We start from the raw sequence: 23,612 nt of genomic DNA, 5'->3' as shown, positions 1-23,612 counted from the left end.
TATATATGAAAAAAGCATTATTTGTACAAGTTATGAAACCTTTTAGAAGCTCCAGAAGAGAAAACACATAACCTTTTCCAATCATTCAAAACCATTTGTGTAGCGCCTGCTGCATACCAACCCTACTCTGGGTGACGGACGGCCTCTAGCAAGGAGGGAGACTGACTATGGTATTGTATTCCAGCTTCCTTGGTATCTTTGTGCCATGAAGGTTTTGCCCACAGAAGGCAAGACTGAAAACTCACAGCAATGTTACCTAAAACCTATTATCGCTTTCAAAAGAAAGCAGTTTCTAAAAAATCTTCACTTCTCCTATCACAAGGTCACAGTAAATCAGAGCTAACATACTTGAAAAGTTACCCAAGGCAAGAACAAAGTTCCTGTACAGATGCTGGTCTCATCAAAACTAGGCAGCTTGTGAGGAAAAGTACCAAAACGATATTTTATATACACACGTGCACACGTACACACATTTATATAATACACATAACTTACGGAAATGAAAATCTACACCACAAGGACATGACTTCACATCCACTAGGATAGCTGGAATCAAAGACAGGTAATAACAAGTACTGGTGAGGACGTGGAGAAGTCAGAAGCCTCACATACTATGGAATGTAAAATGGTAGAATGTGAAGCGCAGCCACTAGGGAAGACAGCTCAGCAGTTCCTCAAAAGGTTAAAAATAGAGATACCATCTGACCCAGAAATTCCACTCCCACTACAACCCGAGAGAAATATATACTCACACAAAACTTTTGTTCACAAATGTCCACGACAGCATTATTCACAACAGCCAAACGAGTGAAAACAACCCAAATGCCCAACTGATGAATGAATAAGCACAATGTGACACATCCATGAAATATACTATTATTTGGCAATAAGAAGAAATGAAGTACTGACACGAACCACAACATGGGTGAACCCTGAAACATTCTAAGCGAGGGGTGCCTGGGTGGCTCAGTGAAATTAAGTGTCTGACTTCGGCTCCAGTCATCATCTCACAGTTCGTGGTTCAAACCCGCATGGGGCTCTGTGCTGACAGTGCGGACCCTACTTGGGACTGACTGACTCTCTCTCTCTCTGTCCCTCCTCCAACTCGTGCTCTCTCAAATAAATTTTTAAAAAATAATAAAAATTAAAAAAAAATAAAAAACATCCCAAGTGAAAAAAGCCAAACACAACAGACCACATATTGTGATTCCATTTACATGAATGACCAAGCAAATCTACAGAGATCGTGGATTAGTGTTTCCTAGGTCTAGGGAAGTTGGGGGCAAAGGGTGGCGGGCTGCTAAAGAGTACAGTGTTTCTTCCGGGGATGATGAAAATGTTCTAAAATCGTTGGGTGGTGATGACTGCATAGCTCTAGGATACACTAAAAGCCAACGAAGTACACACTTTAAATGTGTGAACTGTACAGAATGTGAATTTTATCTCAATAAAGCTGTTAAATATAGTTGACTCTAGAACAATGAGGGGTTAGGAGTGCTGATGCCCCCATGCAGTTGAAAATCCACCACACGTACTTTTTGATGCCCCCAAAACAAATACTAACAGCCTACTCTTGACCAGAAGCCTTACCAACAGCATAAACAGCTGATTCACATATGTTGTACATCACATGTATTGTATACTATATTCTTACAATACCTAACTTTCCCTTAATTTTTTCATTTCTAGGCCACATGGTTCATCTGTGTTTTCAAACTACTGCAAATCTCCAAACAATTTTCTAATATATTTATTGAAGAAGACCTGCATGTAAGTGGACTTGCGCAGTTGAAATCCATGTTGTTCAACAGTCAAGTGTGTGTGTGTGTGTGTGTGTGTGTGTGTGTGTCTTCTTTCATAATCCATGTATGGAGTAGATTTAAGAAACAAGACAATGGGGCTCCTGGGTGGCTCAGTCGGTTGAGTGTCTGACTTGGTCAGCTCAGGTCATGATCCCAGGGTTGCAGAATCAAGCCCCATGTCAGGCTCCTCGCTGAGCTCTCTCTCTCTCCCTCTGCCCCTCTCCCCTGCTCACGCTTTTCTCTCTAAATAAAATTTAAAAAAAAGAAAGAGATGGTGAACCACAGGGCTAGCAGAAAACCTCAAAAAGTTACCTAACCAACTCCTTGGTTGTAGGGACCGTCATTTGGCCTACAAACAGGAAAAGAGAAAAATGTTTTCTTCTGGACCAAACATCTCTAAATTCATATTAAGAGTTTCCTAATACAGCCAGTCTAACACAGAAAAAGATAGCAGGCTTTGCGATCAGAGATTATCTGGGTTCAGACCTCAACTGTACCCCTACTATGTGCCTTCGAAAAGTACTTATCTGAACATAATTTTTTTCATGGGGTAAAGTACTGATACATCTATCTTAAAGATAACATAATGAATCTAGTTATATATTAAGATTTCAAGACAAAGGCACTTACTATTACTACTAATAGAAGCAAATCCTATTATCACCATTATCAACAAGTGGCCAGAAAAAGTCAGCTGAGAACAACTAATTAAGAGCAAGAACCTTAACTGATCCTAAATGGGAGGGGGAAGATCTATGGAGGAGATTTTGAGGATGACTAGAGATCTGACTATGTGTTGTTAGATAATGCTACAGAATTATTTTCATTTTCTCAGGGGTGTTTATTGTGGCTATGTAGAAGAGTACGTTTAACGTTAGGAGACGTACACTGAAGCATTTAGGGGTAAAGTGTCATGATGTCTGAAACTTATTTTCCCTTTGAGGGGAAAAAAAAGAACAATAAAGCACACGTGGTAGTATGCTATCAGTTAATGAAAGGTCACAGGGTATCTATAAAGTCCTTTTGTAAATCTGAATGTTTTCAAAGCAGAAAGGGGGGAGGAAAAACATCATCTTTTTTTTTTTTAAGTTTATTATGTAGAGAGAAACAGAGAGAGAGTGTGTGTGCACGAAAAGGTGCACGTGCAAGCTGCAGAGGGACAGAAAGAGAGGGGGAGAGAGAGAATCCCAAGCAGGCTGTGCACTGCCAGAACAGAGCCCGACGCGGATCTCAAGAGCCATGACGTCACAACCTGAGCCAAAACCAAGAGTCAGATGATTAACCAACTAAGCCATCCAGGCGCTCCAAGACAATTGTCTTATGATTAAAGTTTAACCTAGGCTTATTCATATAAGCCTTATTTATAGCGAGCTTTGGTGATAAAATTAGTGATGCTTAAAATGTTTAATAGTGATGTGTTAAAAATAAGATATATACATTTTCCTGTTTACTCTTGTCTAAGATTTTAATACAATAATTTTTATATCAAGGTAACTGCAGATAAGAATTATGCAATAAAGAACATAAAAATCAGGGGCGACTGAGTGGCTTAGTCGGTTAAGCATCTGACTTGATTTTGGCTCAGGTCATGATCTGGTGGTTCAGGAGTTCAAGCTCTGCACTGGGCTCTGTACTGACAGTGCAGAGCCTGTCTGGGATTCTCTCCCTGCCACCCCATTCGTGTTCTCTCTCTCTCTCTCTCTCTCTCAAAATAAATTTTTTATTTTATTTAATTATTGACAGAGAGCGCACGCATGAGAGGGGGAAGGGCAGAGAGTGAGGGAGAGAGAGAGTTCCAAGCAGGCTCCAATGTGAGGCTAGATCCCATGACCATGACATCATGACCTGAGCAGAAATCAAGAGTGGGATTGCTTAGCCAACTGGGCCACCCCAGGCACTCCTAAATAAACTTAAAAAATAAATAAATAAAAGGGGGCACCTGAGTGGCTCAGTCGGTTAGATATCCAACTTTGGCTCAGGTCATGATTTCACGGTTCATGAGTGCAAGCCCCACATCGGGCTCTTTGCTGTCAGCACACAGCCCATTTCAGATCCCTTATCCTCTCTTTCTTTCTCTCTCTCTCTCTCTCTCTCTCTCTCTCTGCCCCTTCCCCATGTGCACGTGCACCCATGCTCTCTCTCAAAAATAAACATTAAAAAAAGTTAAACTTAAAAAAAGGAAATACAGGGTGCATCTTATGACAGCCTCTCAGACATGTAAAAAAAAATATTACCTTTTTTACTATAAAAAATCATAATCATTTACTTCACTGGTAAAAACTTTAAATACAAGGGGAAAAGTAAGCATAATTAAAGACCTTTGTCTTTTTTTTTTTTTTTTAAAGTTTATTCCTTTATTTTGAGAGGGAGAGAGCATGAACACAAGCACGGGAGGGGCAGAGAGAGAGAGAGAGGGAGAGAGAATGAATCCCAAGCAGGTTCTGCACTGTCAGCACAGAGCCCAAGGCAGGGCTCAAATTCATGAACTATGAGGTGATAACCCGAGCTGAAATCAAGAGACACTTAGACCGAGCCACCCAGGTGCCCCAAAGACCTTTGCCTTCTTAAAACAAATGAGAAACAGCTTTTTATAACAGCTCCCCTCCAAAAAAAATTCACATGTAGATTTACCTCTATATTATATTCTGCCCCATCTGTGTTGATTCTTACTGTAATATCATCATCTCCTATGTGGGCTAGAACTCTAGAGTCAGGCTCACCTTAAAAGAAAAAAACATTCCATCATTAAGAAATACTTATATCAAAAACTAAACTATGCACCAGTGTCAATACAAATCAACCAAGCCCTTCATCAGAGTGGAATCTGCCTAGGGACTATAGAAATCTACACCAAAGAAACACAGGCCCCAGCGAGCAGCAAGGTATTCACACTCCTAAAGAGTAGCCTCAACTCATTTAAAACCTCTTTCCCTCAATCCTCCTATGAGAATTATCTAGAGCGTGTTACAGACAAAACAAAAAACAAAGGTGTAGACGCTCTTCTGGAATAACTTTACTTTTGGTTAAGAAAGAACTAAGATGAGGCAAAAAGCACGATCTGGATTATACAGGGCTTGAACTGGCACTATTTGCAGATTTTAATGCCATTTCTTTTTCTGCAAAGGAAGTTTCAGAAGTAAACCACAATTGCTTGTTTGATGTAGGTCTTAAAAAAGTACTTAACAGGATCGTAAAGCCAATTATTTATCTTTTAGCTTCCCTGTTTGAAATCTCATTAGGAAGCCTACAATCCTTTCCTAGAGTCAGGAGGAGGTTAGATTCTTATCACTTGAGAGGAAATTCACTTTAATCATTTAAACAGACAGTATACGTGCTGGACAATACCCATTTATTCCTGTCCGAATGTTCCCGCTTTCAAACTTATATACCTCAAATAAAACAAAGAATGGCACTTCTTTGACATCCCCTCTTCCCCCCACCAAAAAAGAACAGGCAATCAAGCGAGATCCAGACACCCGACACCCAGGACACAAGGGCAAACAAGCAAGCTCCGTACTAACCGACCACGTGTCCAGTAAAGAAGTCCTGCCACTTGACGGCATACTCGCTTTCGTCTTTACCATCTACCACCACGACTTTGAAATTCTGGGAAAAGCGTTCAGTACTTGACGCAGGTATAATTAAAATGCCTAAGGAAAGATTGCGTCCATATTTTACTCAAAGCACATGAAAGTTCGCACAAAATTTTACTCTACAACATGAAATAGAAGTTTCTTTAAAAAGCTGACAAGAGAGTTGACATTAATAAACGACTATGCAAGTTACAACTACTATTTTACTAGGTACTTAGTGTTATATCCCTGATAAAGACGAACAGACTAATTTCTTTAACTAAGAATTTGGCAAACAGGGGACACCTGGGTGGCTCAGTCGGTTAAGCATCCGACTTCGGCTCAGGTCACGAACCCATGGCTTGTGGGTTCAAGCCCCGTGTCAGGCTCTGTGCTAACACTCAGAGCCTGGAGCCTGCTTTGGATTCTGTGTCTCCCTCTCTCTCTGCCCCTCCTCTGCTCGCCCTCTGTCTGTCTGTCTGTCTGTCTCTCTCTCTCTCTAAAAAAATAAAAGCATTAAAAAAAAAAAAAGAATTTGGCCAGAAAAAAAAAAAACCAGAATTGCGGGGAAAAAGGATTTAAAGAATTTATGCATTCATCTTTTCTGGAGACTGTGAAGAGTAAGGAAACACATGGAGCACCTGGGTGGCTCAGTCAGTTAAGTGTCCAACTTCAGCTCAGGTCATGATCACATGGCTCATGGGTCCCAGCCCCATGTCGGGCTCTGTGCTGGCAGCTCAGAGCCTGGAGCCTGCTTCGGATTCTGTCTCTCTCTCCCTGCCCCTCCCGTGTTTGTGCTCTGTCTCTCAAAAATAGATAAACACTGAAAACATTTTTTTAATAAGGAAACCCACATCTAGACAATTTAAGTTAAAATCCTGCTTGTCTGAAATATTTATCAGAGACTGATATTACTAGACACCACTTACTGAATACCTGCTCAGCACTACACGCTTTCTTTACGCTTAACACAGTAAAAGTGAGGGTTGGAGGCTTATCAACATACTCAAGGTTACACAGCTAGTAAATGATGAAACTGGAAACTGAACTTGGTTTATTTCAAAAGCCCGTGCCATCCTGCCTCTAGCAATCAAGCTGGTCTTACTGCTGTGCAAAATTAATAAATGCTACTTTCTATATTTAAAAGCACTCAAGCTTTTTTTTTCTCCTTCTAAAGAGAACCTATTTTGAAAAAAATTAATCCACAATTACTATCAGGAAAATAAATACAAGGTATCCAACACAAACATTAAAATACATACACCAGTTCTTTAGTTGGCTTAATATTCTTTTGTTTTCTACCAGTTTCAGTCCTGACATAAAATCTGGGTGTGGTGAGCAAGAATTTTTCAATTATTCTTTACCCTCTCAGTGTGCCCACGAACACCGAAGATAAAGATGTGATTCATCTCAACCACAGGAACAAATTTTGTCAGGTGTGGGGTTAAAACCATGAAATGTTAATTCCCTGTGGGTATGCGTAGGTCTGAACTGCCAAAAAGAAGCTAGACTGGGACTGTCTCCATGGCAACATACCTTTTTAACTTTTTGTGCATAACAAAGTAGTTTTAGTTTGCTTGTGGTTTTTTTAATGGTCAGAGGGAGAGACAATAGGACATTATTTCAGAAAGCCTTGAAACATTTGCTCCTGTTATCCTAAAACATATCTTCCCACACACTCACAGCTACGAACTTTTCCCCGTCAGTTGTGCCGAGGACTCTGAAAGGAAAAGCATCCTATTGTAAATGACTTATTCGTTTCAGAGTCCTCTGGCAGTCTCAATGCTACTTTTATTGAATGTTCTTTCCAGAAAAAATCACTGGACTCCCACCCTTTGTTTCGACATTAAAAATCTGCTCTTCTGTAAAGACAAGGACCCAGAAATGGTACCACTGTTTCCTGAGATTCCAATCTTCACCTCTGAGCTATAAAAACCTCCGACAGGATAGGTCAGTCGGAATTTAGATCTTGCTTTGTCCTACCAAAATTATGTGAAATCACGTACTTAGAGACTTCCTTCAGCAGTTTTGTTTCTCTCAGTTTTAAGGATTTACAGTACTACAAACTAGTGTCAATCCACCTGAATTAATGGGGGCGCCTGGGTGGCTCAGTCGGTTGAGCGTGAGACTTCAGCTCAGGTCATGATCTCGCAGTTCGTGGGTTCGAGCCCCATGTCAGGCTCTGTGCTGACGGCTCAGAGCCTGGAGCCTACTTCACATTCTGGTCTCCCTCTCCCTCTACTCCTCCCCAGCTCATGCTCTGTCTCTGTCTCTCAAAAATGAATAAAACATTAAAAAAATTTTTTTTAATCCACCTGAATAGTATTTTCCTATCCTTTTCTGTATAGATAATACAATGACTAATTAAATCTGTCACCACACAGTTACAAATTGTTTTCTTTTGATAGAACTTCTAAGATCCACTCTCTTAGCACTTTCATATATACAATATTAATTATAGTCACCATGCTGTGCATTACATCCCCATGACTTATTTATTTTATAACTGGAAGTTTGCACCTTGTAACTATTTTCAATGGTCCATTCAGCTGGATATGGAAGTTCCAATGTCACTTCCATTTCTTTATCAGTTCTAGCCCCCTTCAAGTAACTCGAGATATTTCACTCTTAAGAGGAACAAGGGGTGCCTGGGTGGCTCAGTCGGTTAAGCATCTGACTTCGGCTCAGGTCATGATCTCACTGCTTGTGGGTTTGAGCCCCATGTCTGGCTCTGTGCAGACAACTTGGAGCCTGGAGCCTGCTTCAGATTCTGTGTCTCCCTCTCTTTCTCTCTCTCTCAAATATAAAATAAAGAACATAAAACAAAAAATTAAAAAAAAAAAAAAGAGGAACAAATACCTAAATCTTTTTAAGGGTAACATTATCAAAAAGTATTAAAACAGGCATGCCTGGGCGACTCAGTCGTTAAGCCTCCAACTTTGCCTCAAGTCATGATCTCATGGCTCGTGAGTTCAAGCCCCACATCAGGCTCTGTGCTGACAGCTCAGAGCCTGGGACCTGCTTCACATTCTGTGTCTCCCTCTCTCTCTGCTCTCCCCTGCTCTCACCCTGTCTCTCTCTCTCAAAAAATAAATAAATAATAAATAAATAAACTTTAAAAAAAAGTATTAAAACAGTATTTTAACTTTTTCATTACTTAGAATAATAGTATTTTTTGATTATGAAACAGAGGAAATGTAACTTCTAGGCATATTTCAAACAGTTTTTCTTCATAAAATTACTTTTTAAATCCTCTTACAATTTCTCAGTGCTTCCATGCTTTCAACTGCTAATAGTCACACACACATTTAATTTTATGATCATGGTTTAAATTACTCTGCCTTTTACTACTATCCAGAAAATCTAATCATTTACCATCACCATCAAGTAATGAGTGACTTCACATTGGTAAGTTCAGCCTGTATATAAACAGATCAGTTCAAATACCCTAATTTTTTTCTTTTAACAACAGAGTGTAACAGAAAGAAGGGGTGTGGGCTTTGGAGTCTGACAAACCTAGTTAGTTAAATCCTGTCTCCACCACTTGCTTCATGCTTGATCTTGGCCTTAACCTCTGAACCTCTGAACCTTCATCTACAAATGAAAATAATACCACCTACTAACTGAATGGTTTCCAGGGTAAAATGAAATCAACTATTTTAATGTAACTGGTCCAAAGTTATCGTTCATTGTTAGATACATTTCCACTTAAACATCTGAGATGGAAACTGTAAAATAAATTACAATTTCTCTGCTGCCTTACACAGAGATGATAATAGGTAGATATTGTTGAACATTTTCTTAATGAATCAATGGCATCTATGAAGCAGGAAAGAATATGGAAGGCTACGGGAGTATTTTCCTCCCCAGAAAAGTTTCTATGAGGTACCTCAAACCTAACTTAAAAAAAAAAACACACACACACAACACAAACAAAAAACCTTAGAAAGCTAAATTTTGAGTTCTTATTTTGCAGTTTTTCCCTTTGCTCCTATTCATCTCTCACTACTATATCCACTCCTTCACCAAAATCTCCATCAGCACAGCAGAAATAACACAGGCTTATCACCAAATCCTTTATCTTCTACTACTGTCTGAATGACCTTGGGCAAGTTACCCAACTTCTCTGAGTCTCATTTTTTTTTTTCCCAGAGATTACAAAAATTCCTTTGTGGAGTACGGTTAAGAATTAGAGATAATAGGGGCGTCTGGGTGGCGCAGTCGGTTAAGCGTCCGACTTCAGCCAGGTCACGATCTCGCGGTCCGTGAGTTCGAGCCCCGCGTCGGGCTCTGGGCTGATGGCTCGGAGCCTGGAGCCTGTTTCCGATTCTGTGTCTCCCTCTCTCTCTGCCCCTCCCCCCGTTCATGCTCTGTCTCTCTCTGTCCCAAAAATAAATAAACGTTGAAAAAAAAAAAAATTAGAGATAATAGACGCAAAGGGCCTACTGAAGTGAATAACACAAAATAAGCAACTGATAAACTATAATTATCACCACTCTGCTCAAATTTGCTACAAGTCTGGAAGCTCTATCACCAATATTGCAATATTTTGACATGAACTCTTAAGAGAAAGAAATTATTCAAAAAAATCTAAGGATGATGGCAGTAACTAGGAAAAACAAAATGACATTGTAAAATATATTTGCATAAAATATCAGTTACACATATGATAAATGATAAATATGCTAAGCATGACTCTGATTCAGTAACCAAAAGAATCCAACAGAAAAATGGTAAAAGGATATGAAAAGATAGACACAAACAAATGACTTAGACGTGAAAAGATGATCAATTTCACAAAAAATGACCATCAAAACAATTATGAGATACCATCCTCTTTCACAGGGACAAAAAGTAAAGGCTGATAAAACCTTACTGGAAATGGGTAAACTCATATACTGCTGCTAGAAGAATAAACTGGGCTGGGAAGAAATATGGTAATATCAGTAAACAGTTATAGTATATATTTCCTTGACCCATTCTCCTTTCAGGAATGTATCCCATAAAAATACCTAGACAAGGTATTTTTACGAAGATATTTATTACAACATTATTTGCTATAGGAAAAAAAAAATCACTTTGGTTAGACCTATCTATCTGTAAGTTACTAGCCAATAAACAAGTTACAATTCTATGCAACAGGAATATTATGCAGTTGTTAAAAATGATACACTTATCTATATCACCTACATGTATACGGATCTGTATGCAAAAAAATATGCCTTAAACCTTTTAGAGGTTTATACAGGAAACCTCTCTGGATCTGGGAAGTTTGATTGAGGAGGAAGTGAAAACTTCTTATACCCTCCATAGTTGGCTTTTTAAACCAAATATATGTATTACTTTCCTTTTTTAAAATATTTGTTTGGGGGGGGGGGTTGAGCATCCAACTTCAGCTCATGTCATTATCTCACAGTTTGTAAGTTCGAGGCTCCTTGCTGACAGCTGAGAGTCTGGAGCCTGCTTCAGATTCTGTGTCTCCCTCTCTCTCTGCCCCTCCCCCATTCGTGCTCTGTCTCTCAAAATTAATAAAAACACTAAAAAAATTTTTTTAAATATTTGATAGGGAAGACCTAACCTATGAATATAGAATGATTCAGTCCATTTATATTCTCTCAGTGTTTGTTTTGATATTAGTAAAGCTCCCTAAAAAGATTTTAGAAAAAGGCCTGCAATTATCTATCACTTACATCTACAAAACATAAGAGAAAGTAAAATTACTGCCCAAATAGACCACATCTATCAATTTATGCTACAACTTAACGGGAATTCAATATACGCACGGCACTGAATTCTACATCCAGCTTACCACCAGGCTGTGGGGTCCTGAACAAATCCTTTACCTCTAAACTTTAGCATCTTCATATATAAAATAAAAATATTTTACATAGCTGATGGTTCTAAAGTAGCACAAAAAATTTAAGGTATTATAAGTCATTCAATCAATCAAAATCCTTTGTTAGAACCCATCCCATAAACATTATTACCATCATTAATACCTCTAGAATACCCATTTGCTTGTTTTTAATAACCATCACTATGAATTTTAGAATAAGCAGTATTAAGAATCATGACCAACTGTAATTATATCAGTTACAAATTTTTAAAATGTAACTTCCTAAGACCTCAGTAAACACCTCATTTTTCTCCTTTTGCCAAACTAAGTCCCTCATTGCCCCAATATTTTTCTATAAATAGTTCGAATTACCTTTTCAAGGCTGAAAAAGTTAGTAGTGTTTCTAAATGTGTTGAGGCTTGTAGATCCCGTTTTCTTACTGAGTGCTGCTGGATATTGGATAAAGAGAGGATATCGTAGTCTGAGAGTAAAGAATCAAGCTTTTCTGAAATAAAGGTAAAAAGGTTATTAACACCTAAACTTACTAATCAATTGTAATATCACTAAAATGACAAGTTCTGACAACAAACTCTTCCTGACGCATTTTGAAGTGCTAAGCATAACCTATGAAGCATTCTTGCCCTCCCAAATTAATTAATTAAAAGGCAAAAAACACAAATCAAACCTGAATTTAATCAAAACCTAACTTCCACTTTTTAAGACATAAAGGGATTAGATTGCCAAATTAACTAACAACCTTAGGAAGCAATCAGCCACACCCAGAATGTTAGAATTCCTACAGAACAAATGACCCAATTTCTTCAGGAAATAAATGGCATGGGAAAGAAGGGTGGGGCAGAGACAAAACACAGCAGTCCTCCCTTATCTGAGGCTTCCAGCTCCGAGCTTTCAGTTACCCAAGGCCAGCTGTGGTCTGGAAGCAAATGATCCTCCTGATCTACCGTCAGAAGGTCAATACACAGTAGCCTAACACTAGGTCAAAATGCCTACATCATTCACCTTACTTCATCTTAACGTGTATGCAGTTTAGTTTAACAGCTCACACTGTCACAAGGGTAAGTTCAGTAAAATAAGACTTTAGGAGGGGTGCCTCACTGGCTCAGTTGGTAGATCATGCAACTCGAGCTTGCAGTTGTGAGTTAAAGCACCATGCTGAGCATAAAGCTTACTTTAAAAAAAAAAAAAAAAGATTTTGGGAGAGACCACATTCGTACAAACTTTTATTATGGTATATTGTTATAATTGTTCGATTTTATTATTACTGTTGTTTAATTCTTACTCTAATTTATAAATGAAACTTTACGATAGGTAAGCACCTACAGGAAAACACAATATATCACAGGGCTTGGATAGTAACTTATCCATGGTTTCAGGCATCTACAGGGTGGAGGGAGGGTGTCTTGGAATGTATCCCCCACAGATAAAGGGAACTACTATAGACAAGAATATGGCAAGCAAGCCAATGTGTGAACCTTTTTTTTTTCTAAAAGATTTTATTTTTAAGTAATCTCTCCACCCAACATGGTGCTCAAACTCACAACCCCAAGGTCAAGAATCATACGCTCTACCACTGAGCCAGCCAGGCACCTCGACCTTTTTGGATCCTAGGTCAAAACAAACCAATGTGAAAAGATACTTGTGACAATTAGGGAAATCTGAACATGAGTTCACATTCATACTAGCTACTATAATTTTGATATCTCAAAGAGTATCATGTTATGAATGAGCTAATTTCTAAATTAAAGGCATTTCTGGCCTGTCAGCTTAGAATTGCTAAGATGAAGGTGACCAACTCAAACTGACCACTGCTAACCAGGGCTATATGAATTCCTTAACAATTCATGTGTAGTACGAAAGAGCAACAAATGTATTAACGGCCTGAACAAACCGAAAGTAAATCTTTTACAGAAAAATTACATATTCCAAATTAAAGAGCAAAAACAGGTAATATCCCCATCACTGCTGCCCTCAACAGACCACAGCAGAATGATCAATCCACTGGACATGAGGAAGTAGAAGTGATATGACCAAACTAATCCCTGAAAAAAAAAAAAAAAACAACCAACATTAATTATTTTACTAGACTGACTTGGAACCCAAGAAAAGCAAAGATGCACTACCCCAAAAACAAAACATGCACAAAAACATTTTTATTTGGTATAGAGCAAGAGTAAACACTATAAAGTATATGATACCCATGTAAGTCACTTTTCATCATCAGCTTAGCTGCCTCTTCCAAAATCAGGAGGATTTTTGGAAGACTATTTTGGTGACTGAAGTCTGTAGAAATTGTCTAAAAATATTGGAGCTGATGTTTTCCTTTTCTCTCAACAAATACCACTACAGAAGCAATGGTGTTCAAAATCATTCCACTGGACTTAGAATGTCCTTAAAATATAACACCAGGAGCTTAAAATACAAGTATATTGTTACTGAGGTTAAATATGCCCACAAACCACTTTGAAAAGAATTGATCCAAAACTCGTCCCTCTTCCCCTAAATATCCTCAGTTGGTTGAGTCACCAATTCATTAATTCCCTCTTATGTGCCAGGCACTAGTCTAAGTACTGATATCGCATTAAATAAAGCAAAGTCCTTGTCTACTGAAGTACTCATTTTAGTGTGGGAGAGACAGACAACGCACAAAAATGTCAGTACTGTGGACGTTAAAGCAGGATAGCAAAGACAGGCAGTAGGCAGGACCAGTTTAAGAAGAGGGGTCAAAGAAGGAAAGATGCTTCACTGTTGCATAATATTTAGGCAAACCTGAAGAAAACAAGAGGTAAGCATGCTGTTATATGATGAAAGTAAATTTTTTTTTCAGTGGTGCCATGCCCAACATGGAGCTCAAACTCACAACCCTGACATCAAGAGTCACAAGCTCTAACGTCTGAACCAGCCAGAGGCCCCGAAAGTAAATTTCATCAAAATCCATTCAAGGCTCTAACTCAAGATAAGATTAAATAAAGTGGCAGCAAAGTTCACATTTTTGGGTACCACTGATTTTCCATCAATAAAATTTCCTTTAAAATTTAATCAACAGAAAAGCTGTTTCAAAAGGCATCAATCACTTTTATGCCAATGGATGGTTGTTGATTTGGCATTATTAATTATAACACTTAGCAGTACCAATGAAAACCTTCAAGAAGCTAACCATTTATTCAAAAACGTTTTTTTACTTTTTTTTTTTTTAAGTAGGGCTCCACACCCAACGTGGGGCTCAAACTCATGACCCTAAGATTAAGAATCACACGCTCTAACCGACTGAACCAGCCAAGTGTCCCTATTCAACAATTTTGAGTGTGTACTTCCTACAAGACACTTTGCTGGATGTTTTATTACATTATCTACACAACATACCTAGCGTAGTATCCCCATTTACAGATGAAGAAACAGACTCAAGGAGAATAATATCACAAGACTAATGCAGCACAGAACCAAGATTTGAACTTGGGCTTGTCTGGCTAAAAACCCCACGCTTCACTGATGTCATATTTGTGAAACTCCTTAAAAATATCCCAGCTCTTCTTGGACCTTCTACTTCTTGACCTCCTACTTTCTGATGTGTCAACCAAACATGACCTTGCCTCTCTCTGAATTCTGTAGCCCTTTGTTTACAACTCTTTTTTCCAGTACTTCTGTGTTATATTTGTCTTATCTCACGGATTGTAAAACAGCCGAAAGGGAGCTGGGTTTTATTACTCACAGTATCCTTACTTCACAACACCCAGCATAGAACCTTGCAAAAAACAGCATTGCTGTGTGCACCAATTGCACAAATCCTCAATGCCAAGATGCTGATACAATCCTTTATAGCTCTTCAACTTCCTTGGTACAGGTTGGTACATGAACTCAGTTTCATTCAAGATCATAATCACTCCTACTGGCTGCAAACCTTAACCTCAATACTATAGTGTCATTGTCAATAAGATAGGCCAGTTGTTCTCAAAGTGTGGTCCCTATACCGGCAGCGCCACCTAGGAACTTGTTAGAAAGGCCAGTTTTCAGGCCTCTTCTCCGTCCTACTCAGTCAGAAATCCTGGGGTTGAGGCCCAGCAATCTGTGTTTAACATGCCTTCCAGGTGATGCTGATGCACTCAGGTTTGAGAACCCCTGAACTAGGCTCAAGGAAGTAGCTCAAAGTGAAGACAAAGCTTTAGGCACAAAGACGGTCCTTGTCCAGCCTTCCATTATTTTTAAGAACAAAAATCAGAAACAAGGTACATTAATAAACTGAGAAAAAGATACATTATAGCACTTCAAAATGACAAAAAAATCTACAATCATTAAAAACGCTGGGAACAATAGGTTTCTAAGAACATGGGAAAATACACTATAAGTAAACAAGATTAAGACAACAAGGATAAATAAACAAGAGTAGATTTAAAAAAACTATTCATATTGCATGATCTTAACTATGTATAAAAATAGGCCTAGAAAAAAGAAAGAGCGCGATAGTAACATCACTGGTTATCTTTAGGTATATTTTCCATAACAAGCACCTTTAAAATGTAGCTTGCTAAAGTACTTTGAAATACCTAAGGTAATGTGTTTCAACTGTAATGTGCCATATTATAATTCCTAGATATCTCCCACTGGATGCCCTGGCACCACTCCCTTCATCCAACAGAGTAAACGCACGCCCCTCGTCCAACAGAGATCCTGCTCTCAGTACCCCCTGCACCAGCAAGGAGTCTCTCAGATACTTGGCATTCCACCGTACCTCACCTCCGAAATTCCAACCACACTGGTCATCTCAACTTTCAATTGCTTTTTCAACAGAATTTGAAATAATTCCCAAGAGTTTATCTTTTATCCATATCCAAATCTCGGAATAAACTTAAACAGAATCCATTTAATTATCTTTCTTAGCACTCCACCAAGGCTGCCCAGCACTCTCTACAATGAGGACATCTTCCTTGCTTTCTAAGTCCTTCCAGCAGTCCCGTAAACAACTGAGCTTTTTTCTCAATTTAGCTGGCTACAAACACAAAATTAGAAAACAACAGACACAATTCAAAAGGTCAGACTAGAGTACTACTTTATTTAGGTATTGCCTACCATCCCTCCCTGCTCTTCTCTGCCACATGCTATGGTTTCCCTCACTTGGCCTCCTCTGTCTAGTTGTCCTTACTGCTTCTGTCCTTACTGCTCTCCCACCCCCACTGCTCCTTTCCTGCATACACAGTCTGCACAGTTTTCCTCCCTTCTACCAGACCCCACCTACTCATTTATTCAACATTTGTTGAAAATATCCCACCTTCCAGGCACTAGGGATATAATAGAGAGAAATAGATATCTGATAGAATTATAACACTGGAGAGAAGACCACCATACAAAAAAAAAATTATAAAGTATGTCAGGTACCCAGGGAGAGGAAGTTGCAAGAAGTCATGGAAGGACAGAGCAGGATGACTCCTGCCTGGCAAGCCAAGGATGCTTTCCTGGGGAACAGTACTGAAGCCAAGACCAAAAGGGCGAGTCCACCAAGGGAAAGAAAGGACAGGGTTCTAAGTAGAAGGCCTAACATATACATTGAGGTCCACAGGAAACAGAGCAGAATACTCAAAGAAATGAAAGTAACTCACTGAGGCTGGAGTACAGAACGACACAAGAGGTGTGAAACTGGAGGCAGACAGAATTCGGTCAAGGAAGGCCATGGAACTAAATTAAGGATTTTGGACTGTAGATAAGGCAACAGAGATAAGGCAACAGCTGTAAGAAATTTCAATGTGACTGCAGTGTGGAAAGTGGGCTAAAGGGGAACAAGACCGGAGTCTGGGAAATTGGCTAGTAAGCAGACAAGCCATCCAGGCAGAGATCACGAAAAGACCCCCAGGTTCCTGGCATGGGTATCTGGGTAGATAGTGGCACCACATTCACGGAGATATTTAAAAAAAAAAAAAAAAAAAAAAAAAAAAAAAAACAACAACAAAAACACGAGTAGGAGCAGGTTTGGGGGAAGGGACGATGGGGGACAGCTGGATGCTGAAAGACTCTGGAGTTCCATACTATATCTTGTTTCTTATACAGTTTGCAATTACACTGTTCCTTTACGTAAGACTTTGCTGCATTTAGTCATCATACATTTGCAGTTGTCAGTGATAAGTCACATAGTGATTTCAGGCAGAGAAAGCAAATCTGTTTTACACAATTTTCAACACCGACATGAGCAGTAAAAAGCAGCTGATACTTCATTCCTTCTACATGTTCTCAAGGGAGGAGGAGAAAACTGGAGCTTCAGGCTTGCAGTAAACTGGCTTTCTCCATGTAGGTGTGAAGTGGCCTATAGATCTGATAAACCATCCATTCCATCCTTCTTTTACACCCAAACTGTTTCATCTCTGGGATCTGCTTTTATGGCCACTGACTGATACAAACTATACCCATATTTCTTTCATCAAGCCCAGAGCCAACACTTCTATGATAAAACCAATTTTTAAACAATCAAGTGTTGTATGAGAAGAGTCTGGGAACATTTGTGGACTTTTACTTAATTTTTCTTTTTACAATAAGTTGCGTAACTTGCAAGTATAATGCAGAACCACTGTAGCCCTCGGCCTACTCACCACTGCTCTGCTGGGTGGAGTACAGAGTTCCCCAAAGTGACACATGAGTGTCATGCTCCTACTTCTGATGTCAGACATGAAAAGGAAAAAGGCAGGACTGCTGTATTTAGTCTGCTTGTGCAGAAGACACCGGAGACCTGACCGCTCTTCAGGACTCCCCAAATTATGCAGGAGAAGGGAGTGGCCTGGCCAGGTTACTGTGAAATAGGCTCTGGATGTGGGTAAATCCCTCGCTGGGGCTAAAGGATGAGAAAAAGGAGAGCGGTGCTCTCTGCCGGGCAGTGGACCCCAGAGACTGGGAACTAAAAACTCAATTTCATAGGTATACACAGTTAGGGGTGATGGAGGATGAGCTGTCTCAATAATTCCTTATCAAGAACTCTTCACCAGGGCCAAGATTCTCCAGCAAGACCAGCCACATGGCAACTCTAGCCCAAATAAAAGTTAGCACAACCCAAGGGAACGTGTAAGGAAACCGAGATCCGTCCATACAGCTCTGTAGCTGAAAGGGATGCAAATCCAAAATAGTCAGTGAACTACTTCCACACCTTCCAGCACCTCCGCCTATTCCTAACCACTGTACCCAATACTTTCTTCTCATCAAACAAATAGATGGTAAGTAATTCTGCACTTATATTTGAAGTGCCTGTGAACAGGAGACAGAAATATCAAGTGAGCAGTTGGATACAGGAGTGTGGAGCTTCGGACAAGTCTAAGTCAGAGATACATATTTACTAGTTATTAGAATATGTAAGTGAAAGGAGGGCAGCAGATGAGACTTGTCAAAGTCGACAACCCATGTGGGAGGGGAGGGGAGGGGAGGGGAGGGGAGGGGAGGGGAGAAGAGAAAGAAAGAAAAAGAAAAGAAAAAGAAAAGAAAGAAAAGAAAAGAAAAAGAAAAGAAAAGAAAAGAAAGGAAAGGAAAGGAAAGGAAAAGAAAAGAAAAGAAAAGAAAGAAAAGAAAAGAAAAGAAAGAAAAGAAAAAAAGAAAAAGAAACGTGTGGGAGGGAGATACCACTCTCCTGGGTTAATTTTAGGACTAAGTTAAGGGATATAAAAAAAAGCATTTGATTTCACTTCCCTACCTCAGTAAAATCTATTCTCTACTCTGGTCCCTCCTTCCCTCTATCAGTCTTTTTTCAGACTTTCTTTAAATTATACTTCTAACTGAAAACACCATCTCTCACAAGTACAAATTGGTAAAGAACCCAAAAATCAACCACCCTTGGCCTCAGAGGACACCTACACTTACTGTTCTGGAAAACTCTGTAAAGGCCAAAGGGATTTCTCTCAATGAAATACAGTTTATCTCTCTGACTAGTTCAAAGCAGACTGGCATTAAATCTCTCTTGGAGCAGTTAGGGTGGTTAAGTGTTTCGGTTTCAAAGGAATGCAGCCTATAAGCAAAATTAACATCAAAAGAGGAAGCCAGATGTCAAACCATTGAGCAAAATGGTGGCCAATAATGAGAAACAAGCACTGCAATGTGGAGAATCCCCACACCAATAACCTCAAGGTAAATTTCAAAACGTTTCTGATACAAACTTTCATCCCTCATCTATGACCTATATTTTTTTCCTCCACCCACTACATCCTCTTTTATTAAAAGTAACACAAAAGGAAAACACTTTTGAAATCAGAGTGAGACTTATACACCCCAGCCGCAACTTCAACAAGATATCATCGTGACTAAGTTCACATGACTCATAATTTTCCTGAATTATGCAATTCATAACAGTTCAATCGAAATCATCTTGGGTGTCCCATGGAGTACTTCAAAAGCCAGGATTCTAGTATATATTTCTATCCTTCAAAGACTGTTATCAAATCCCAATCAATATTTAGTACTGAAGGACACCTCGTTGGCTCAGTCAGTAGAGCATGTGACTCCTAATCCTGGGGTTGTGAGTTCGAGCATCATGTTGGGGGTAGAATTTACTTAAGAAAAGTAATACTGAGGTTACAGTAGCATTTATAGAATAAGTAGGCTACCATAAACCATGCTCTTTAACTATAAAACTATTCTTTGATCTTGAGCAGTTAAGCAACCAATCACATCCTAAGCCATCAAACACACACACACACACACACACACACACACACACACAGAGTCATTCTTCAAAAGAAAGAATACCCACAAGGCATATATTTATCACTGTGACAACGGGACAACTCACTACTCCTTCCTTAGATTCATTTTTTTCTGTTTTATTTTAAAAACTAAAACATGATCTCTAATATTCCTTGCAACTCTACAGCCTCTAAGTGCCCCCGCCAGTAGTGTCCTTATTTTCCCTCTTCATCTACCTAAACTTAAAGTCTGGGCTCTGAGTATCACCTCCCTCAGGGAGCTTCCATAACCTTCCCAGGCCAGGTCAGGTGCCTCCTCGTGGTAACAATACTTGCCATGAGGCACTTGTATCAGTCTCCTCCATGTTGCTTTGGAACTGCCCGTTTGGACCTCTCTACACGACTGATGCAAAAGCTTCGTCAAGATGAACATTGTTCATCTTCCTATTGCCAGCGCCACACGTAATACTTGCATACGCTACGTGTTCTTCTAACATCTGGTGAATACATAGATAAGTCTATGCATTTTCCTGGCACTAGTGGTAGCCACCTCACAAATACAAAGCACACCGTCAAACACACACACACACACACACACACACACACACACACTTCTACGATCTGTAAATGTTGTAGAGGGTTCATCTAGAGAGTAAGGTTTTCCTCCACTCTGTGCGCACCCTTAAGATTCACATGCTACTGACTTTCCAGCTGTGAACAAGAGTGTGTTAATAAAAGTGAAACAGCCGTGTTATACTGGTGAAAATATAATTTTAATATCTCAAAACACCCGTTCTTTTTATTAACATTTATCCTTACGAAGCAGATCCTTACCCTATCCCTCCATCCTGACCACCCCTACCTCAAAGTTCCCCTTCAGTCTGTACTGACTTATCACATCTCGGCCCTTCCTAACGAGCTCCCTTGTCGTTCATTAAACTACTCACCTGTAATCCATTTCAATTTGAGATAACCACAAAGCAGTTGTTCCAGTGAGGACACTCAACACCTTTAATACCCTCAGTCAATTACAATTTCTTCCCCTTAAATAAAAGAATTGCCAGGCAAACTAATGTGAAGGTTTTAATTAGCTATAAAGAAAGCCCACGTGGTGTCTCAATCTTCACAACACTATATATGGAATCATGGTGGTATTTGGGGACCAATACAACTATGAAAAAATCAACCCTGCACACTGGGAAAACATACTAGGCTTCATATGTAGTTACTAATTAAACTGTGTTACATGTCAACTTTTGGAAGGTAAAAGACCCTAGGACATTGTAACTTCACACGAACTTCACATCTCTGAATATACGTCCATCCTGAAAATCCAGCCTCTTTAGAAAATCTAAATAAGAACCCTCTACTTTCTGAGCTCAAAACTGATCAAACTGGTCGTCTCTGAGAACTTCTTTGTTTTAAAATGGCAAGGAAGGCTTTCACGCAGCATCAAAAAGTCCTCTTGGTAGGTTTAAGCACCTCCTCCCAGCACCTCCAATAAGCTACAATTTAAATAAGTACCTGCTTAAAAGTTCGCAAAACAGAAGTTCAAGATTGAGCTCTCCGGTCTCCGCCTTCCAACCAGATTACTACTTAAGTACCTCCTACAGCAGAAATTCTAGTTCATTTTGGAGAGCCAGGGAGAGCTGTGGGGCTCTGGGCCCTTCCCATCCTCCACCAAGTCCCGGCTTTGGTAGGAACCCCTTAGTAGGACAGGGACCTGCACCACATCTCCCTCCCCAAGCACGAGCCAACACCCCCCCCCCCCGCCCCGTGCTTCCCTCTTGCCCGAACTACTCCCCAAACACAAACTCAGGAGGCCGACCCCTCCCCGGGCCTCAGTCACCACAGGGGGCCCTTCCAGTATCCCTTTCCCATTCAGAAAGTCAAGCCGGTCCTCCTACTTTCCCTAAACTCCGAGAGCCACACCCCCTTCCTGCACTGAAAACTTAGGGACGCGCCACCATCCTCCAACACCCCGCCCCCAAACACCTGAAAGATCCTGCTCCCCTGCTCTTCCCCGAAAGCAGCGCGCTCCAGGCGCACGGCGCCTGTCTAAGCCAACTCTCCCGGGTCTTTACCGAGTCGCTGCGGGGAGCCGAAGCCCGGCCCGTCCGGAGGTCGCGGCGCCAGCACGAAAGGAACCACGCTGGTCAGGAAGAGGAGACACTGCCTCATGTTCCCGGCCCGGCCACCGGCTCCAGCTCTCTGGGCAGCCTTCGCCTGACGGGGGGGGCGCTCAGGACACTGCTCGCATTGGGAGAGAAGGGAATCCGCCCGGCCCGGCCCCTCAAGACTCTGACTCCTCCCGCGCCGCCTACCGGAAGACTCTAGACCTCGGCACCAGGTCCCCGGAAGTGCAGGAAGCGCTCGGAGAGGGCGGCTCAACTCGCTTCCGGCCGCCTCCGGCCCCCACACCGCCCACAGCCGGAAGCCTGGCCCTGCGCGGCATGCCGGGAGGCCTTCGCTGGCCCCGCCCCGTGCCGGCGCCCCGCCCCCTCACCGCCCTTCCGCCCTCCCGCTCCGTCTCCCCAGGGGCGCGGCCGGCGCCTACACGGCCTGACTCGACCCATCCGGGCCTCGCCTTTGTCCTCGGGTGACCGCCGCGAGGGAGGCGGGAGCTCGTGACTAGGCCCTCAGAGGCGCGTCGGGCCGCCTCCGTCGTCTGAGTCCCACGTCTGGTTAGGATCCCCGTTACGCTTTTCACTCCACGGCTGTAGAAAGCGCCCTGCGGCCCAGGGCCTACCGCGAGGGGCGCCTGGGCTGGGACGCCGGATGGAGGCGGCCCAGCTTCTGACCCGGGAGAATCTCTGTCCGCGCGCCAGGGTCCTGGGAGACCAGCCTCCCGGACGCAAGTGGGGTGTCCAGGCGGGCCGTCCGCGCCTAACGTGCGGCCACCGGCGGCGTCCCTTGTGATCAACAAGGCTTGGTGGCGGGAAATGAAAGGTAGCCTTCTGGACGCGAGTTTTCTCGTTGGCCCCGCTGTAGGTAGAGAGGGTCTGCAAGCTTTTACAGAAACTAGGTTCCTGGCCCTAACTCCTCCACATCTGTGAGTACAGGAGCTAGAATCTTCCAGCCAACTTTCTAAAAAGTCCTGCTTGGTTTGTTTAGCTTAGATTGGAGAGTTCCCAAAGCAGTTTGTATCTTGTGTTGCAATCCTTCGCATAATTTTAGTAGTTGAGTGTTTATAGTATTGAAGAAAACATTCTAATAACATTTGATGCGTATTGCTATTTTGGTTCAACTAAAATTTATACAAGTAGGACATAACACATTTCCCACTTAAGAGTGAGTGGAACAGCCTTTTCTCCATTATGAAGTGATAACTTGTTGGGAATAGAATATAGCCTTGCTTGGTGAACTTTCAAGGCTAGCTCCTAATAAAATACACAAACGACGGTTTAAATTTAGGTTCATTGTGGTAGGGCCTTAGTAAAACCTCAGCATCTTTTCCAGCCGTTGTTATCCATAGTCACTGGCTTTGTGCATTTTTGGTTTAACTGCAACTGGTTCATCTGAGGTAGGCCTTCATTAAATAGAAACACTGATTGCGTGCCTAGTCAAAGGTAGGCAGAATTTTGCCTCTGCAAATTGTACCCAACTTAAAAAATTGTATCTTGGGTGGCTGTCAGTTGAGCATCCGACTTCGGCTAGGGTCATGGTCTCACGATTCAAGAGTTCGAGTTGTGCATCGGGGCTCTCTGCTGTCAGAGCAGAGCCCACTTTGGATCTTCTGCCT

General features: G+C 41.1%; 2 protein-coding genes across 2 annotated transcripts in view; both read right to left on the bottom strand.

The window, feature by feature from the left end:
- Positions 1 to 5,444, bottom strand: part of LOC115511142 (disintegrin and metalloproteinase domain-containing protein 17) — a 36,450-nt gene extending 31,006 nt beyond the window's left edge. Inside the window, exons 1-2 of the mRNA XM_030311677.1 lie at positions 5,324 to 5,444; positions 4,434 to 4,522 (exon numbers count right to left, since the gene is read on the bottom strand). The gene's annotated coding sequence lies outside the window, so the exon portion shown is untranslated. The remainder of the gene's footprint in view (positions 1 to 4,433; positions 4,523 to 5,323) is intronic.
- On the bottom strand, positions 5,367 to 22,267 carry LOC115511145 (disintegrin and metalloproteinase domain-containing protein 17-like). The gene is made up of 3 exons (XM_030311688.1): positions 21,955 to 22,267; positions 11,583 to 11,715; positions 5,367 to 5,452 (listed from the first exon to the last, which is right to left on the bottom strand). The coding sequence occupies exons 1-3, from the start codon at positions 22,049 to 22,051 to the stop codon at positions 5,422 to 5,424; spliced, it is 261 nt and encodes an 86-aa protein (XP_030167548.1). The 5' UTR covers positions 22,052 to 22,267; the 3' UTR covers positions 5,367 to 5,421.
- Between the last annotated feature and the right edge of the window lie 1,345 nt (positions 22,268 to 23,612).

Source organism: Lynx canadensis, chromosome A3 (genome assembly GCF_007474595.2).
Source record: "Lynx canadensis isolate LIC74 chromosome A3, mLynCan4.pri.v2, whole genome shotgun sequence".
Classification (NCBI taxonomy): Eukaryota; Metazoa; Chordata; class Mammalia; order Carnivora; family Felidae; genus Lynx; species Lynx canadensis.
This window is presented reverse-complemented; position numbering and strand designations above follow the sequence as displayed.

Bases quoted from the DNA above. Each gene is read 5' to 3' on its own strand.
- LOC115511145 (XM_030311688.1), bottom strand. From the start codon at position 22,051: ATGAGGCAGTGTCTCCTCTTCCTGACCAGCGTGGTTCCTTTCGTGCTG. The intron at 11,716-21,954 runs GTAAAGACCCGG...CCTTTATTTCAG, and splicing joins CGGCTCCCCGCAGCGACTCG to AAAAGCTTGATTCTTTACTC. The intron at 5,453-11,582 runs GTAATTCGAACT...ATCTTTCCTTAG, and splicing joins ACTTTTTCAGCCTTGAAAAG to GCATTTTAATTATACCTGCG.